At 42.0% G+C, this 20222-nt stretch overlaps 1 protein-coding gene across 2 annotated transcripts; it reads left to right on the top strand.

The window, feature by feature from the left end:
• The first annotated feature begins 10218 nt into the window (after window positions 1–10218).
• SHD (Src homology 2 domain containing transforming protein D) lies at window positions 10219–18367 on the top strand. 2 transcript variants are annotated; one of them, XM_063453300.1, is made up of 8 exons: window positions 10219–10830; window positions 11045–11118; window positions 11526–11880; window positions 14088–14208; window positions 16488–16670; window positions 16927–17140; window positions 17218–17331; window positions 17998–18367. In XM_063453300.1, the coding sequence occupies exons 3-8, from the start codon at window positions 11566–11568 to the stop codon at window positions 18182–18184; spliced, it is 1134 nt and encodes a 377-aa protein (XP_063309370.1). In that variant the 5' UTR covers window positions 10219–10830; window positions 11045–11118; window positions 11526–11565; the 3' UTR covers window positions 18185–18367. The 2 variants fall into 2 exon arrangements, with proteins under 2 accessions (XP_063309370.1, XP_063309371.1); XM_063453301.1 differs by having other exon boundaries at window positions 10219–10881.
• The last annotated feature ends 1855 nt before the right edge of the window (window positions 18368–20222 follow it).

Below are 20222 nucleotides of genomic sequence, written 5' to 3'. Positions count from 1 at the left end.
TTTTTTATCTTACAATTCCATTTGCTAATATCATAATACCAGCTAATATTTGCTGGTTTAGGATTAGGTTTATGTTCAGGATTAGGGTTTTTTTTTAATTAAGGCCAACAAGGGAATACCTCAGCTGACAGTGTAATCCTTCTAACACTATTGCTAGGGTGAGGAAATGCTAATTGGTCACAGTGCAGCAATTGTCACTGATGCACACATTTCCAATTGGGAAGCATTGGATTGGTTCAGATCATCTGGGTAACTGCAGCAAGACTGGCACTCTAGGTGAAATAATTTTATTAATAGATGGGGCGGTAATAATCCAAATACTTAGGATAACATCTAACGCTAGGAATACATGTTTGTTTTCCTAATACTAGAGTATTCCTTTAAGGTAAATCTAAACAACTCCCCACTGCCCCCAAAAAATATTTATTTAGTAGATATACCCCTAAAGGAAATATGCATATTTTGGGGGGGTAGATGAAATCTTGCCTTGCAATAGCTGCAGAATATTTGCAGCTACTACAAGTCCTCCCATTATAACCCTGCCCATACTTTCTGTGGCTGTCCAATCACAGACTTCCAAATGCAGCTCAATGAGAAGTCTTTGCAAGGCAGGTGCTCGAGGCAATTGCTGCCTCTTGGTTTTAGCTCCACAGAGTAAAACTTCCAGGTAGTAACAGGACCAGATGTCTATAGGACAGCCATGGGGTGTAACAAGGTTAATTTACAAAAGTGCATATTTTTATTTACATCTGTACTTTTTGTAAATTGAAAAACAAGATACACTCTTTACACATAAAGCACTTCAGAAGCATTTTAGGGGTCTGGAGTGTCTCTTTTTGGACGGCGAATTATTTGAAGGGTTGTTTAGGGGGATAATATTCAAGAATTAATTGTGGACAGCAATGCCATTAGTAGTAATCAACATTTTTCTCCTGATCTCGCGATTCTTCATTCGCCATTCCCAAACGTCCTGTCATTTAGGCTAGGGCATGGAGAATTGACCGAATTTCGTCTTAACAGAACGTGGAGAGTTTGTTTCCTTTTAGAATTAATTTCGGCCTTTTTTAGGTTCGGAATTTCATTCGGGCAATGAATTTCCTATCCAGGCCAGAGCTGCATCTTGCATCCATTTAGTTGATAGCCCCGTCATTCCTAGGGGGCTATTTTCTAAAAAGCTGAAAGACCAAAATTGCTTCAAACTTTCACATCTCTCCTCTGTTCATGTAATATCATTTATCAGTGGTGAGTATACGAACGCTGCTTGTCCTCCATGGTGAATCTTCCTACCTGCTTCAGGATCTTCGGGGGGTGTCAGCAATTCTGGCAACCTTGGGTCTTCCACAAGACTCTTTTTCAAAAGCAGGGTCACGGAGGCCATTTCACTGCTGGGACCCAGAAAATATATTCCCATTTCCTTCCTCACAGAAGATAGCCCACTGGACACTTATGCAACTGTTACTACTTCAGCCCTCACTAAGATACGCTCCAAAAACTCATATTTTTCTTTTAAACCACCTTAGATTACAGCATACTGTGCCGTCCTGCAGGGCTTTAACGCTATTAGGGCGGCTTAGTATACCCCAACAGTGGGCAGCCCCCCAATATATCAATTTTCGGTTATTTTATTTTGAAGAAAGTGTTACGTTTGCAAGCTGGGGCTTCCACCACTATAGAGGTTTATAGGTTGGCTAGTGTATATATTTATTTATCCATCTCTCTCTCTCTCTATATATATATATATATATATATATATACCTCTTTAACCCTTAACCCTCCTAACCACAGCTCTTAAAAACACAGCACCTACTCTCCTACTAATGTTCTCACTTCTATTTTTCACTTTCTTTTTTTTTTTTTTTTTTTTTGTCAATCTTTCTTTTATTAAGGCATGAAAGATGGGGTACAGAAGAGAAGATGGGGGAAATGTTCAAGTGATTTTACAGTATAGGGTTGATACATCAATCAGTAATATGAGGTTACATTTCCAGAATAGCGATGCCTTATTTTTTAAATTTTTCGTTGTTAAACATCAAACTGATAACTACATGCTATGGATCAGAAGATCCGATTGGTAACTCATTATATTGTGAAAGTCAGGCAATTAGTAACACATGGATAGAACGTTAGCCCACAATTAAGAGTAAAACAGGAGTGAAATTAGATGCTGACACTAGGTAAGGGACGATAACAACCTTGCTTGGAGTGTGTTAGCATGGCTACAAGAATAAACATGTGAACATAAACAGTAGTTTATGCACAGGGTACGTGGGTAGTTACTTTTAACTCCGTAAGATGCAAGCTGTGAAAATACTGTTATAATAGGTGAACATGCAGTGCTCCCATGTCAGTGAGAGAATCAACATTCAATTTATCTGAGAGGCGCTAGACATTTGCGGCTGTGTAGTCAGGCTAGCTAAACATGTAGTCATATAGGCAGTGGGAACAATATGCCCCTGGGTATAGGCCCATGCACTGCAAAATGCGGGACCTGTAGGGTTAAAAATTATAGGTTACAAACTGAACAGAGCGAAGCTAGTAAGTCCTCGACGTCAAAAAGAAAAAATGAAAAAATAAATGGGGAGTCTCTTATCAGGCATGTCCCTGCTCTCGGTGTCGTCAGTGAGGCACCAGGAGCTCGGGGTGATGTCTCCAGTGCCCGGTCGTCCGGTCCCCGATTGCGGCAGGGGCGATACAAGTGTAGGTGAGTCCCATCGAGTGTGGACAGTGCAGTTCTTATAGCCCTTGGGACCGCTGCAGCGGAAAAACGAGGATCCTTCGTTCCATGAGGAGAATCACGGTTGGCACATTGATGGTACCGCTGAAGCGGTTCTTCTTGGGACAAAAGTCTCTGAGGTGGCCGGGTTCCAGGTGTGGGTGGCGATGGGCCTGATGGGTTGTTGTAAGGCGTCGTGAGGGAGGCCCCAGACCGTTAGGTGTCTTCTCGCCTCTGTTAGGTCGGCTATCAGGTGAGAGTCATCTCCCTTAAACACCCGTAGTTTATGGGGTGTGTGCCACTGGTATTTCAAGCCGTGTGCACGGAGTAGGGTGGTGAGCGGCCTGAGGGATGCCCGCCATGCCATCGTGCCTCTAGACAGGTCCGCATAAAAAGTGAGGGACATATCCTCAAATACGTAAGGAGTGTGGTTTCTAAGGGCGGCCATTAGGGTCGTTTTATCCTGACGCTTTTGGAATTTAATTATTGTGTCCCTGGATGCCGCCGTCGGGGCCGTTGTGGGTTTGGGTATGCGGAATGTGTGTTCAATGCAGATACCTTTGGCCTGCTTTGCGGGGAGGATCGTGCTCACCAGTCGTCGCATGAGGTGGGGCACTTCAGCGTCTGAGACTGAGTCCGCAATTCCTCTCACCTTGAGGTTGTGAGCCCTCCTCGTGTCTTCCATCACCGCCATTTTCTGCTCTGCTTGCAGTTGTTGGCGTTGTATGGAGGCTACGTCTCGTTGTAGAGCGGTGAGTTGTTGGGTATGGCTTTGGGAGTCACGTTCAGCTGCTCTCATGCGGTCCGACAGGCCCTGGATGTCTTTTTTCATACCCGCCATGTCAGCCTGGAGGCCTAGTCGTAGCTCCTTCAGCAGCTCTTTCATCTCGGCCTTCGTGACCGGAGACGCGTCCGAGGGCGTCTGAGGGTGTATCTGTGGTCGGGTATTGGGCATGGACGTCTCTTCATGGTCCGAGGTTGGGGCATCAGAGTTGGTGAGGTCGTCAGTAAAGTCCGCGTAGTCCGCCATGCGGGATTCTTGTACTTCGCATGCCCTCCGCCACAGGTCTCCAATAGTTGCACCTGGGCGAGTCCCGTCTGATTTCAGTTTTTTGTTCTTCTTCCCCATTGTCCCCTAGATCGTCGGGGTAAGCAGCGAGCTACTTTAGTCGATTTTGGGGGTGATTTTCGTAACTTTAGGCAGTAGTTTTGCTTGTACAGCGCGGAGCTCGCTGAAGTTGCGACCGCTCGCTTCGGCTGTTGGCTCCGCCCCCCTATTTTTCACTTTCTCTCTCACTTCCCTCATCATTAAAATCTCTCTATCATTTCACTTACCTGTTCCTGCTAACACCATCTTCATTGCTCCCTCCCTGCTCCCCTCATCTCTGTATTCATCACATGCACTTTACTCATATTTATCCAGCCTTTCTCCACACACCCCTCCTAAATCCCTTAAATACAAGCTCTCATCCCCAACATTTAAATCTTACTCGCACCTTCTCTTCCTTTCCATCCTACTACTCCTAGCAGCAGGTGATGTCTCTCCAAACCCTGGTCCCTCCACTACTCAGCCACCTGGTTCAAACACCAGAAACCACAACAACCTAATACCCATTCCATGTAATTCTCACTATAATTCCTCTTTTAAAGCTGCCCTCTGGAATGCACGCTCTGTGTGCAGCACCTTTAAATCTACTTCCATCCATGACCTATTTATCTCACACTCCCTAAACCTACTTGCACTAACAGAAACATGGCTCTCTCCCTCGGATACTGCTACCCCTGCCTCACTGTCCTTTGGTGGTCTTCACTTTACCCACAATCCAAGACAAGCGTAGATTAAAGGTGGCGGTGTAGGTCTTCTTCTCTCACCCCACTGCTCCTTTAAAACCCTGCCTACCCCCCCTTCCCTCTCTTTCTCATCATTCGAAATTCATTCAATTCGCCTTTTCAAACCCTTCTCTGCTAACATTGCTGTCATCTATCGTCCCCCTGGTTCCCCTCTCCTCTTCCTTGACCACTTTGCTGCCTGGCTACCCTACTTCCTCTCTTCCAACATTCCATCCCTAATTCTTGGAGACTTCAATATTCCCATTAACCCACCTTTAACCCCAGCAGCCTCTAAACTACTTTCAATTACTTCCTCCCTTGGACTATTGCAGTGGGCTAACCTTGGCATAATAAATCAACACGCTATCTGCAGAGTTGCTCCCGCTGTGCTGAACGCTCCTGGAGGAAGTCCTGCACCCAGGCAGACTATCTTCATTATAGATTCATGTTGCTTTCATACAGCGCAGCCCTTGCCCTCGCCAAACAGTCCTACTTTTCCTCTCTCATTAGTTCATGCTCCCGCAATCCCAGACGTCTCTTTGACACTTTTAATTCCCTTCTCCGCCCTGCTGTGGCCACCCCCCAAACTAACCTTACAGCTGATAGCTTTGCACATTACTTTACTGACAAGATTGAACAGCTAAGGAAACAATTCTCCCCTCCTTGCCGTTCTCTTTCTCAAACACACATAAATCATGCTTTCCCTACCCTTCAGACTTTCTCCCCAGCTACTGAACAAGAGGTGGCTGCACTTCTCCATTCCTCTCGCCCCACCACTTGCCCACTTGATCCTGTCCCATCTCACCTCATCAGATCTCTCTCCCCTTGTCTTGTGCCTATCCTAACACACATCTTTAACTGCTCTCTCTCTTCTGGCACTGTTCCTGCTGACCTTAAACATGCCACTGTAATACCTATCCTGAAAAAAACATCTCTTGACCCGTCCTCCCCCTCTAACTATCGTCCCATATCCCTGCTCCCTTACTCATCAAAGCTTTTGGAAAGACTTGTCTTTACCCGTGTGTCTAACTTCCTTAATTCCAACTCTCTCCTTGACCCTCTTCAGTCTGGCTTCCGCCCTCTCCACTCTACTGAGACCGCTCTTATCAAAGTGACTAATGACCTAATCTCCGCTAAATCCAAAGGTCACTACTCCATATTAATTCTCCTTGACCTCTCTGCTGCCTTTGACACAGTTGATCATGCTCTCCTCCTTCAAACTCTTCAATCACTCGGTCTCTGTGACTCTGTCCTCTCTTGGTTTTCCTCCTATCTCTCCCAACGCTCATATAGTGTCTCCTTTTCCAAGGATACCTCCTCCCCTCGCCCTGTCTCGGTTGGAGTTCCCCAAGGCTCTGTCCTTGGTCCCCTTCTATTTTCTCTTTATACTGCCTCTCTTGGAAAACTTATTGCCTCTTTTGGATTCAACTACCACCTGTACGCTGATGACACTCAGATATACCTCTCCTCACCGGACCTCTCCCCGTCCGTCCTGCAACGTGTCACTGCTTGCCTCTCTTCCATCTCTGATTGGATGTCGTCACGCTTTCTCAAACTTAACCTCTCTAAAACTGAACTCCTTGTCTTTCCTCCTCCTAATACTGATCCTCCTCTCTCACTCTCCCTTCAAGTCAGTGATATCCACATAAGTCCATCCCTACAAGCGCGCTGTCTTGGCGTCATACTTGACTCTGGTCTCACCTTTGAGTCTCACATCCAGTTTGTTGCCAAGTCCTGTAGGTTCCAACTCAAAAACATAGCCCGCATCCGCCCCTTTCTTACGCAAGATGCTACCAAGGAGCTTGTCCATGCTCTAGTAATTTCCCGCATGGATTACTGTAACCCTCTCCTGATTGGTCTCCCCAAAAGCCGTACTGCCCCGCTACAGTCTGTAATGAATGCTGCAGCTAGACTGATTTTCCTATCCAGTCGGTCCTCTCACACCTCGCCCCTCTGCCAGTCCTTACATTGGCTCCCTGTATCCTATAGGAGTCAATTCAAAGTGCTAACCCATACATTTAAAGCACTGAACAATTCCAGCCCCTCTTATATCTCTTCACTGATCCAGAGGTATGCCCCTCCTCGTACCCTCCGCTCTGCCCGCGACCACCTCCTGACTGCTGCTCGCACCCGTACGGCCAACTCACGCTTGCAGGACCTCTCACGGGCGGCTCCTCTCCTATGGAATAACTTGCCTACTGCCATCAGACTCTCCCCTAGTCTTCAATCATTTAAGAAGGGCCTTAAAACCCATCTCTTCAGGAAAGCGTATGGCCTCCCAGAGTAATCTCTCCCTTACATACCTGTCTCTTGCTCTCCTATGGGATAGTGCTTTGCTCTCTCCTCCAGCTCTGCTTCACTCCTACTTGATATTTCCTATCCTAATGTTTCTAATACCCCACCTCCTATAGACTGTAAGCTCATTTGAGCAGGGTCCTCTTCAACCTATTATTCCTGTAAGTTTTCTTGTAATTGTCTTATTTATTGTTACATCCCCCCTCTCAAAATATTGTAAAGCGCTACGGAATCTGTTGGCGCTATATAAATGGCAATAATAATAATAATATATATATATATATATATATATATATATATATATATATATATAAAAAATACCCATTTTGAATATCCTGGGTTGTCTACTTTTGCAAATGGCATGCCATGATGGGAGTAATTTTAATTCCTTGGCTGCCATTCGGTCTCATGGGCAACATAACCAATCATGCAAATTTCAATGTGTAAAAACTGAAATGGGCAAGCTTTTTATTTTACCCTATAACTTTCCAAAACACCTGTACCTGTTAGACATCACAGCATACAAATATATGTGTGTTTTATTGCAGTGAAGGGTATAAACAGTATTATGATATTAACAGTTAAAATGCCATGCAGAAGCTGGAAAATAAAATGTCTTAAAGGGACACTCCAGGCACCCAGACCACTTCTGCCCATTGGAGTGGTCTGGGTGTCAACTCCCAATACCCTTAACCCTGCAAGTGTAATTATTGCAGTTTTCATTGTCTAGTAGACAGCCACTAGAGGGCACTTCCTGGTTTCTAGCACAGTGCTAGAGCATGTGAGGACCTCCAGCGTCGCTCAATTCCCCATAGGAAAGCATTGCCGCTCATGCGCATTAGGTCTCCCCGGCCGGCGGCCGCACATGCGCGATCAGTCTCCCCCGCCGGATGACGTCGGCGGGGGAGGAGCGTGGGCAGACCCAAAACCACCGCCGAGGGACATCGGCGGGGTCTCAGGTAAGTCACTGAAGTGGTTTTCACCCCTTCAGCAAGCTGGGATGGGTTTGTTTTCCTGGCACTGAAGTGTCCTTTAATTTCTCACACTTTTTTATATGTTGTTCATATTAAATTGGGATTCATATATAATTATTTGATTTACAATATTACCTGAACAAAATGATATATAAGTAGGGGTACAATACAAAAAGGTAAATTATGGTTTAACAGACATAGTTCCAATTCTAGGTTTTGTTTTGGTCAGAACTTGTACAATTGCCTCGATCCTTAAAGGGTTCATTTTATAATTACTATGCTCATAGACTGATACAATCATTTCCATCCTCCCCCCTGCCCAACCCTTGTTTATAGCCTTAATAGGGTATTAAGGCTATTATCTAGCTTTTGGCCTATTGGGTCAGGTTCCATTTGAGAACCTCAAATTGTTTAACTTTTCTTTTCGACCACCTTATATTTTACTTTCATTTTATACACTTATGACCTTCCTTGTGCTTTCTGATTGCTGCATAGCTCCCCCACCAACCCCTGCTATTCAGAGGTATTCTTAACACTTGTTTTTAGTTTGTTTACTGACAATATACTGTATTGTACCCTAACATAGGTTAGCCATTTTCTCTAAAACGTCCCTCCTATTTCTGGAATTAAGGATGATGCTATTGCAGTCCTGCTAATCTTATTCGGAGGTGTCTTGGAAAATTCTTTGTTTATCTTTTATAATATAAAAACTCAGTCCATAGCCTGTTTAATATATATTTGTGAAGCTACCAGTTTACGTACAATGTAATCATTGTTGTATAGATGACTTCATTATTTGCTGTCCTGTCTATGGATTGAACAAAATAAAATAAAAAATACAAGCTGTAAGTAATTCTCAAAGGTGTAAATTGAACTGACAGTTCCTGTTTAATTCCACTCCACCACACCGCCTGTATACCTACTATTAAATCACCCATTTTTCTTTGAGAGCTAAGCTTGCTAAAGACCATTTTCTGGTTGAGCCATATGTTTATGAGGATGTCCTGGGCTGCTTCTCTTTCTAAATTAGAATTAACTGATTTTTTTAAGACGAAGATGATTCTTATTTTAACTCGATTCAGTGAACAGGATTTGCTTTAAAACACACACTTGTAAAATTGAGACATCACCTGAAAAAACGAGAGCCAGGGGTACGTACCATGGTGGTCCTGTTAGGCATATTATGACACACACGAAAATAGACAAATCAAGGATGCATTTAAACAAATGGCTCATTGCCATAACTAACTATTATACAATACATGTACATTCTATTTCATTTTAAAATACCTTCATTATTCAGTTATGAAGTATCTTGGTTGTTTCATTTTTTTCAGCTTGCTTCTTTGATTTAAAAAAAACTATTTAAAAAAAACTATTTTCTGTTTTTAAAAAATAAAATGTTAACTAAGAGACTTAACTAGCCAGGAGTCTCTCATTCTGGTCTAAGGAGCCTTATCTCATCTCATGAACACTTGTCCAGTTCTATTGAAATCTGCAATTTTTGCAAAACGAAAAAAAAAGAGGACACACTCTTCACACAAATATTTAGCAAGCTAAAGTTTTAGCGGTCTGAAGTGTCCCTTTAATACACGTAAGTAGCCATGGCTGGCTCAGGAGCTATTTAAAGCTGCATTCACAAGTTGGATTTGGACAAAGAAGGATGAAGTAAAGCTTACTGCTTTGATGTCAGTCACTGAAAAGGCAGGCTTATAGTTGCAGTGATGTTTGCAAATCAGTGCAGATATAACTGCGCCTCACAGTCAATGTAGAGAAAGCAAGAAAAAAAGAAACAATGTTTCTATTTCTTTAACTCATTTGCAATTTGTGCCCTGCAGTGCCCCTCTCCCTCCAACCCCCCATCCCATGTTGCTGAAGGGGTTAAAACCCCTTTCAGTGACTTACCTGAATCCAGTGCCGATGTCCCTCGGCGCTGGGTCAGGCTCCGCCCACGCTCCTCCTCCGCGCAGGCATTAGACCTCCCTATAGGAAAGCATTATTTATTACTTTCCTATGGGGATTCCGGCGACGCTGGAGGTCCTCATGCAGAGCGTGAGGACGTCCAGCATCGTTTAAAACACTTTTCGTGTTCTAAGAACACGGAAGTCCCTCTATTGGCTTGTCAGCCACTAGAGGAGGACTTAACCCTGCAAGGTAATTATTGCAGTTTATAAAAAACTGCAATACTTACATTTGCAGGGTTAAGGGTGGTGGGTGTTGGCACCCAGACCACTCCAATGGTCTGGATGCCTCGAGTGTCCCTTTAACGGAACTATTACTTCTTTTGTTGAATTTTTTATATACATTTATTTAAAAAACAAAAAACAAATATTAACACCAGCTAATTACAATGTTTTATTTGGTGGTGTAGTTCCCAGTGAAGTGACAGTTCCGTTATATGTTGGACTTAGTGTCCCTTTAACTCTATACATGAGAGCTGATGCCTGCAACTCGCATTATGTCCATATGTGTGTGTTCATGTAGACAGTACACTCTCTGTCTCTTCTCACTGCCCTATCCACAAAGCTTGCTGAAGTCCCTCACGTCTTTCCTTCCCCCACTTTTTTGACACTTGATGCCTCTGTTATATACATGCTTTGTAAAAGCAGCAGCTGTCTGCTGCCTCAATCTCATGCTTCCATCTATTTTCTTTCTCTAGCAAGCATCACACAAGAAGACCATTCTGACCCCTCCCTTACCACCACCCTCCTCCTTATTAAACATAACTTTAGCTGGATCCTTGTCGAATGGTGAAATAAATATTTCTTTCCTTCTCAGTAGAGGAGCAGAGGTTAAACATTCGGGATTCCATGTTTAAGGATACAGATACTTTTTAGAACTAAGTTTATAGACACAACACTTTTTGTTTTTATCTTCTATAAGCTCTCCAGTGTCTTTTTTCTTTTGTTTGACACGAACAATACATGTCTTCTTGGAGGCTGCTCCAGCTACCCACCCCCTGAACAGATGTCAGGGTGGGAATAAAACTCTTCCCTCGGGACCACTTCAGAAGGGGAGGTGAGATATTAAATTGTATGAGAAGATGTTTTGGAGTGTTTTTGGAGGATGGTAGATATATGTATCTAATTGCAATCGCTTCACTAATTACAATTCTTTCTATCTGATTATCTCATGGGTCATGCATGGTGTGGCCATCTACATGTGCTTCTCTAATGAGTAGATTGCATTTTGATGATTACTTCTTCTTTATATTCTCTTGGAACTGTGAAAGGTCTTGTACAGACGACATGTACCGCAGGATCTTATAATAACAACAGAATAGTAACAGAAAACCCAGTTCCTTGGGTAAGTACTCCTTTAATTCTTTGTCTTTAGCAGATGTGCCTTCCACACTATTCTTTTGTATCTCACATCATCTTGACTGTTCCTCTTCAGACTTCTTTTCTCTAGTCGATTGCATTCTAGTGTGTGCCATTTCTGTTTATATTATTCACTAGAGATAGATTGCATTAAGGTCACACATATATACACAGTTTGAACCTCTATGCTTTTGGAAGGACGAAGCGCAATAGACCAACAGCGTTATTCACGAAAGGTAGAATTCAAGTTGAATTCAGAATTAATTTCACATTTATGGCTAAAGTAGCTAAACTGAAGCATAGATGAGTTAGTGAATTTTTTACCTTAAATTTGAATTCTCACTTTAGCGAGTAACCCATTCCAGCTACTTCACTTGTTCATTTTAATTTCAGGGGAAGTGATAGCGGACGTCATAGAACATCTACGAATTCCATGGCGAAGTGGTTTAAAGAGTATCTTTATAGTTTTGGGAGCAGGAGATCTCCACCGCAGCCACCCAAACCAGATTACTCTGAAAGCGAAATTATCCGTGCATACAGAGCACAGAAAAATCTGGATTTTGAAGATCCATACGAGGAAAAGGAGCATGTGTTGGAACATGCAGAGTCCCCAGCTAGGGTTGCTGGGTTCCAAGTAACAATCCTGCCCCCTAGACAGAGACTTATCAAAGTGGAGCAGACAGAAAATAACTGGAGCAGGAGGCCTAGACTTGGAGCAGCCACTGAGGATGAGGACATGATGAATAAGGTTAGTGAAAGTTGCTACTGATTTTGTCGTGTAGGAAAAACACTTGTGTTAGTAGTTTTGACAGTAGTCCACCTATTGTGTTTATGATATGAACATCAAGAAAACGAAACATTGAAGTGGCTTCACAGAGCCCACTGTAGTGGTTATGGTGTCAGGAATGCCATGGCTCCATCGCACAGTGAGATGTCAAACGTGCCACATCAGTTACAGTCTTCTTCAGCAGGAGTAGCCACCATGCTATACTCCACAGAGACCTCTGGTTTCTCATGCAGTGTGTTGTAGTGGTTATGGTGATTTGAGTGTTCCTTTAACCCCTTAAGGACCAAACTTCTGGAATAAAAGGGAATCATGACATGTCACACATGTCATGTGTCCTTAAGGGGTTAAATGCATAGATAAAAAATACATATACATATTTTTTATTTTATTTTACTTATATGGAACCTGTGAGAAAGTTGTATATGCATTATGGATATGCTACAGACGCTCTGTTTTTGAGGGCTGCCAGTGTAAACACGCAGCCCCCCTTGTAAGTAGCCTGGTGCTATGATGGGGCCCTGTTATGACCTTATGCTCTCTAATTATAGTGATATCATTGGATTATATTAAAGCAGCTACAAATTACCAATCCCATAATGAGATTTTCATTGATTGTGCTTGTTTAGTGAAATCACTGAATACTTACATTTGCAGAGGTCTGACCAATTAGCACAATATGCAATATAGCAACATTGCTAAGAGTGCAATGTCTACTTGTGGAATTGGAATATCTGAGTGTGGAATGGTTTTGAATAAAGCAGATGTTTAGCTACACATATAATTGGAAATAATGCAATGCCATGTAAAATTTTCTTCGCTGGCATCGGAAGCAGTCGTTCATTTTTATTGATTTTATTACGTTTTGCTGAAACTGATCACTGTCCTCTTATTATTAACAGACAGTCATTACGTGCTGTGGCTGTTTACCTCCTAGTGAGTCATGAAATAATGTGACTTGCCGAGCAAGGTGTGAAGGACGTCCAATGCGCAATGTTCCACCAATGTCCTTCTGACTTACCGAAGATAGGCAAACACAGGAAGCCTAGATGGCGGCCTGTTACGTCCCCTCTAAATATTTCAGGTGGCGTGGGGGGAATGATTTCTGCTGGTGTCAGCGATACTATCCTGATCTGGAGACAGAATTCCATTATCCCCAGAGTCTCTCCAAGGTCTTAGCAAGTGCACATGGATGCATTTTAACCCACTCCCCCTAGAGAGAAGAAAACTTGCTCAAAATATTACGTAATGTTTGTTTGCAATTTGGTTTATAGATTGAATGATATGCATTTGTTTTTTGAACCACCTTCCTAAATTATTTTGTGAATCACAGAACAATGATAGATGATTATATTGTATTAATTATCTAATGTAAAGCAAAAAAATATTGCACTTAAATACTAAACAACACAATTAAGATGCACGGTTATAGTTACAGAGAATGAGACAGGAAAAAGAAATATCGGATGACAAATTTCTCCAAAATAAAAATAAAAAATACATATATTCACTAAACTAGGAATTGACTGGTGAATTTAAAATTTTACTCCAAAATCCACAGATTGCATTAATCCCTCGGGTCAGCTATGATTTCAGGACAGCTATGTTGTAAATAATATTTTACATTCTTTGGTCAATTCTGACAATTTACAGTTTAGTCAATAACAATAAAATCTGTTGTCACGGGTAATATATGCCTGGTTACAAAATGAAAAAAAGGACTACCACCACTTAATTATCCTCTAGCATGTAAGCTCATTGAGCAGGGCCCTCCACCTCCACCCCCTCTGTTCCTGTACGTCCAGTTGTTTAGTTACAATTACATGTCTGTTAGTCTACCCATTGTACAGCGCTATGGAATCTGATGGCGCTATATAAATTATAAAATAATAATAATAATAATAAATAGATACCATCTATTGCGGCAAGACTTTCTTTTTTTTCAGTGAGTTTCCAGAGGCTGCAATTCATTCTGCCCTCCACTGCTGCTAACACATATTTATAGCTCCAAGTGAATGTTCTTGCACTGTTTCTGTAATTGGTATGCGCTGTGGAATATGTCGGCGCTATATAAATGCTACTGATAAATAAATAATAAAATAAAACTAAATAGGATGAAGGCAGATAGAGACAGCTATTCGGTAACCCCCTTTTTGTTTGTTTATGTGCAGGTCTCAATTGGCAGTGAATATTCTGACCCATTTGATGTAAAGAATAAATGTATCTCAGAAAATGGAGAAATGGAACATTCTAGTTATATGGAACCGTATGAGAATGATGGCGAAATTGCTGGTATGTGAGATAGAACGGCTTCCGTCTTGGAATTCAAACTATCACTCTTGTCATAACAGTAAATGAATAGGAAATATTGCTCGTTATGACCTATCCTCAGATTTTCACAACAATAATATATAAATTGACTTTTGAAAGGGGAACTAATGAATTTAAATTAATAGTCGGGCCATTAGTGCAAGCCAACGGCCATAGATAAGACAGACATGGAATTAATGAGGACTCACTCAGAGATTTGTCTCCTGTAGTGTGACCTTTTAATTGCAGATTATCACTAAAGGCGCATACAGTATTGTATATTGTAAATGGGCCCTATTCAAACAGGCTTAGAGGGCTTTAGTTGTCACTTTGATGCACAGTGACAGCTTGAATAAAAATTGCAAAGACAGGAAACCAGTCCAAGGGTTTTTACTGCCCCGGGCAAAAATCAATTTTGCTATCCCTGGTGTATCCCACACCTCCCCTGAGGCTTTTTCACATTTCTTTTGTCTGTTTTTTTTTTTTCCGTCTGACAGCTTTGTGAGGTGTGACTGGATTTTGTATTTTGAGGTAATGTGTAATTGTGTGGTCGGCTGCATGTGGCTTAATGCCTAAAAAAAAAAATGTAAAAAGTTGGTTGTCTGGTAGTATGAATCAATGTGCTGGGCAGGTAACCCCACTGCAGTTCTTTGACTCATGGAGCAATGAAGCACTACAAACTGATTTTCCTTAACAATTGAAAGAGATGCTGAGCTGGTTAGTTAGGGAGATCTTCTGATCTCACTGCCAGCATGTGGAGCTGCCCAGTTTGCATTGTGGTAGTGCCGGCTTTGCATGCAGGCTCACAAATATATTTTGTGTCTATCCTGAATATATAATGACTGCCTGATAGCTGATTTATCGGACTAGGCTCCAAACGATTGGTATTTTTTATTAACAGTCTAAATCCTGCCTGGAGTTTATTTAGGTCTTTGGAAAGGATTTGGGATTTCGTGTGAGTAGAATCACTACCGTTTATTTATAATACTTAAAGAGTTATTTATTAAAGGAACACTATAGTGTCAGCAACACAAACATGTATTCCTGATACTATAGTGGTAAAATGACTATTTAGATCTCCTGGCTCCCTCTTTTTAGTTTAGAAAGGTGGTTTTACTCACGTTTTTTTTCCAGCACCGCCGCTGGTCCCACTCTGCCTTGACTCCATGGCTGAGACGATCTCAGCCAATCCAGTGCTTTCCCATAGGAAAGCACTGGGAGGTTACTGTGCAAAGCGCTGCACTATGCCAATCACCAGCTCCTCATTGAGATTATTTTAATTAATGCATCTCTATGCGGAACGTTCAGCGTATTCATGCAGAGTCTGGGCAGCACTGAGAAAGGAAGTACCTCTTGTGGCCAGCTGAGTGACTACAACTTGAGGTGGTGTTACTAGACTATAATGTAAAACCACCAAGGGAGCCTGGTGCTGGATAAAGGTAAGTAGCTGAAGGGGTTTTAACACCTTCAGCCCAGCGGGAGGGGGTGCCTGAGGGTGGGGGGACCCTAAGGATTATATAGTGTCAGGAAAACGAGTTTGTTTTCCTGACACTATAGTGATCCTTTAATAAACAATGCATAGGAGATTCAGTAGTTTAAAATGCCACACGATTTGTGAGTTCAATTAGAAAACGTCAATTGAACTCCCAATAAATAAATTAGTTCCTCTAACTGATTATGCAGACAGCAAGCATCCAGCAAAAACGGTATAAAGAAATAAGGGGGCAGCCTAGTGTCCTGCCTGGAGGGTATAGAGTACATTTAATTAGCAGGAGTAATAATCAATATTTGCCTCATATGATGTGCAATGTATTTGGAGCGATATATTTTATTCACAAAAGTGTCCTAGTTTTGTTTATTGTTTTTTTAAAAAGAATGCCTATTTAAATGCTCAGAAATAAGTATTTTATATAATAATTTAATTTTAATAATTTAATTTTACAGGTAGCAGGATTTGGACAATGTTGTTTGGGTACCCCTTTGAACTATGGATGGTGGCACAATTAGATGCTTTCGATCTCTGAGAATAGAATGGATTCCAAGGCTCCCTCATATTTAGAGGGCCGAGGGGAACACCACTAACTAATTTTAACACCTTACCTCTTGCACTATTATTGAGATAAATTTGAAGGAAATATGTGAGTGGAATAGGAGGGACTCCCAACTTAGTTGTAGCTGAACATAAATATCTTGAAGCAGAAATTAAGGTGCTGCATGAAAACTGATTGGCTGGATTTACTTAATTTGTATTTGTTCCTCAGGTCAACTGTCTTCAGCAAAAAGTGAGGTAGAGAGAGGGTTACAGTTGTATGACTGTCCTTATGAAGAACGATATCGGGGAATTTTTCAGGACAGTCGTCAGCCATCAGATGATGAGAGGCCTGCTGATGAATATGACCAGCCGTGGGAGTGGAAAAAAGAGGACATTAACAGAGCATTTGCAGGTACAGCAGGCACTAGAACAGTATTTATTTTATGTAGCCACAATAATAAATCTCAAAAACAGAATAAATAGTATTTCAGAAAAAGTAAACCATGAAAATGGACTAAAAAAATTAATCAGAATTACCACCACAAATATTCAGTGACAGTTATTTAGTGTGATCTCAAATGAATACGTAGACTTTAAAAGAATCTCAGCAAGAATCCACAGGGGGTGATGTTGTGTCAATTAATGTGAAATTATGATGTCTATTCCAGTGCAATTTGAGGGCTCGAGTTGGCAGCACAGTTCTCCCACAAGGAGACATCTGCTTCTACATTCCAAACCCAGGAGTCCAGGTTCTCACAATCTTCAAAGCACATCCACATCCTCCATCCATAGCTTTGAGAAGGAAAATGGGTCCACCTCAAAAGAAAGATTAAGTGCCTTAGGTGAGCCCAAGGACATCAGTCTGCCACTACACAGACAGGCGTGAGTATTTGTGTGGGAAGTAGTCAGTATAAGTCAAAATGTTTGTTGGTTTTTTATAGCACTGTCTCTTATTCCAGGTGGTACCACGGAGCTCTGAACCATGTAGGCGCGGAGAAACTGCTGCGTGAGGTGGATCTGGGTGCTTTTTTGTTGCGAACAGAAAATGAGAGTGTTCATTATCTCTCTATAAGGTGGGTTTCATAAACAGCATCTAACTTGTACTTGTACCCCGAGCACAAACATATTCTGATGACGCAGCTCTCAAAACCTTTCCCAATTTGCTAAAGAGGTACTCTAGGCAAAATCAAATATATTTGTATTTTTTGAGCCATTTACATTGAATTGTAATATAAAAAATGCCCAGTTTTAATTTTATATTTAAAAAAGTATAGTTTTTAAACTCACCTGCCATCCAGCACCACAATGTCCTCTTCATCATGGTTGATCCAAAAACATTAGGGTCATCAAGCTTCAAGAATAATTTTTCACTGACATGCATCTCATCGATAGCAATGAGGACACATGTGCAGGTCAGAGCACATACTGACAATCAAACATTTAATTGACAGTCTTCACACTTCCAGGCACACTCACTCTCAAGGAGTAGCATATGCGTAGTGTTGTAACCAACACAATAGATTAAGAACTAGGAAGTGTAATTCCTGGTTTGCTGACTTACATGGCTTCAGGGTCCATCTTTAAAAGACTTGTAGGGAGCATTGGAGCATCGTGAACACCCTCAATAAAATTAAGTGGTTATGATACCTAGCATGTCCATTTAAATATTGCATATTAAAATTGAATGACTGTTAATCACATATTGTTGTATATAGTTATATATTTTGTTTGTGTTCAAGGGGATTTCACAGCATCCTTCATGTTAAGGTGGCATGTATAGAAGATGGCCGTTACCAGCTCGTTGACAGTGGTCCATCCTTCCCTTGTGTTTTCGATCTGGTCCAGCATTACATCCAAAGTCCACTTGTTGTACCAGGAGAGGAAAAGTTGTGCCTTCAGTGTCCAGTGTCTGTAGTAGATAGGTGACAACAGCAGACATGCAGACAATCACAGAAAATTCCAAATTTATAATCTGACATCTGTGCCCGGTGGCTATTTCAGTTTTCCGTTTCCACTGGATTGTATAGGTGATAACCTGAAATCTCACCCAGTGAATGTCACATGGGGTTAGAGGAGAAAATGAATATATTATCACGTTGTATAAGCTTACCTTGTTAATACATTTGTCACATACTGTGAAATAAAAAAATAAAAAATACTGATCTATTAACACCGTGAAGCTTCTCATTCCATTTAGGTGGTTTTAGATTTTTTATTTTTTATTTTTTTTTATGGCGGGCTATTATGCAAATTGTTCTTATACAAATTCTGCTGTTTGCTATATGTCCCCAAACAAACTTGAGAACATTACAAATTTTCCACGTTGGCCTGAAAGGAAATCTTGGGCTGCACCGCATTCATGGATTGTGAGAATGTGTTTCCGTGTTTGTCTTTGCCATCAGGACAGGATATTCTTAGCCAGCTGTAACAGACTGAAAATTATGCATACAAAGGAATTGTGTATCACACCTTTGTGTTGCTTAATTAATTGGCAACACACGACACACAGTGATGATTGACTTCTGTTTAAATAATGCAGCTTCACAATTCATCATCCCTTTTATCAGCAAATATGTACACAATATTGGGATTCAGCTAAGAATCTACAAAGGAATAAATAAACAGCACATAGTGAAGTATATAAAAATAAAATTAATTCTGCGCTTTTAAATCTTTCTGTGAGTGCAAATTTAAAAGCGCAGAATTTATTTTATTTTTATATACCGGTACTTCACTATGTGCTGTTTATTTATTCTTTTGTAGATGTTTAGCTGAATCTCAATATTGTGTATATATTTGCTGTAAATTATACATATTTTGTATACAGGGCCGGCGCGTCCATAAGGCGGCACAGGCGGCCGCCTTAGGGTGCACCGGCTCTGGGGGCGCAAGATTTCAGTGACCGGCAGGAGGGAAGCGCTCCCTCCTGCCAGGCCATCTTCTGGACCCCGGGTCAGGGATGTATTTACCACAAGGCAAACAAGGCATTTGCCTAGGGCGGCACTTTCGGGGGGGCGCCAAAAAATGCCACCCCAAGCTCCCAGACAAATGCCTTGTTTGCCTCGTGTTCTGGGGCTGTCTACCTTACTGTGAGTGAGTGAGTGTAGCCGTCAGTGTGTATCTGTGAGTGAGAATGGGTGTGCCTGTGAGTGTGTGTATGTCAGTGAGTGTATATCAGTGCATGTATCAATGAAGGCATGTATCTGTCAGTCAAAAAAATGGTCTTGACACGAATTGGGGGGGGGGGAGGGGCAAATTTAGATTTTGGGGGTGCCCGAATTTAGTTGTGCCTAGGGCAGCACAAATCCAAAATACACCATTGCCCCGGGTGCGGCGTGCAGCAGTGCTGTGATCAGACGCGGCGAGGGAGCTCTAATCTCCCCGCTCTGCTCCCTCGCGAGCTGTCTGCTGATGCCGCGGGAGCCGGAATATGACGTCATATTCCGGCTCCCGCGGCATCAGCAGACAGTGCGCGAGGGAGCAGATCGGGGAGATTAGAGCTCCCTCGCCGCGTCTGATCACAGCACTGCTGCACGCCGCTCAGCAGCCCCACTGGACCCCAGGGAATGATTCATCATCCACATCAGCTCTCCAGGTAGGGAGGCTGGGTGGAAAATGTTTATTTATTAAAATAAATAGTGAGTGTATGTGATGTGTCTGTGTGTGAGTGTATGTGATGTGTCTGTGTGTGAGTGTATGTGATGTGTGTGTGTGTCTGTGTGTGAGTGTCTGTGTGTCTGTGAGTGAGTGTATGTGTGTCTGTGAGTGACTGTCTGTGTCTGTGAGTGTCTGTGAGTGAGTGTGTGTGTGTGTCTCTCAAATCAGTGAGAGTATCTTTGTCATTGAGTCTGTGTGTGACTATCAGTGTGTCTGTCAATGAGTGTCAATCAGTGTGTGTGTGTCAATGAATGAGTGTGTGTCAGATCAGTGAGTCTGTGTGTTTGTCATTGAGTGTGTGTGACTG

This window comes from Pelobates fuscus, chromosome 5 (assembly GCF_036172605.1).
Source record: "Pelobates fuscus isolate aPelFus1 chromosome 5, aPelFus1.pri, whole genome shotgun sequence".
Lineage (NCBI taxonomy): Eukaryota > Metazoa > Chordata > Amphibia > Anura > Pelobatidae > Pelobates > Pelobates fuscus.
Note: the sequence above shows the minus strand (reverse complement) of the source record. Positions and strands in the feature narration are given on the sequence as shown.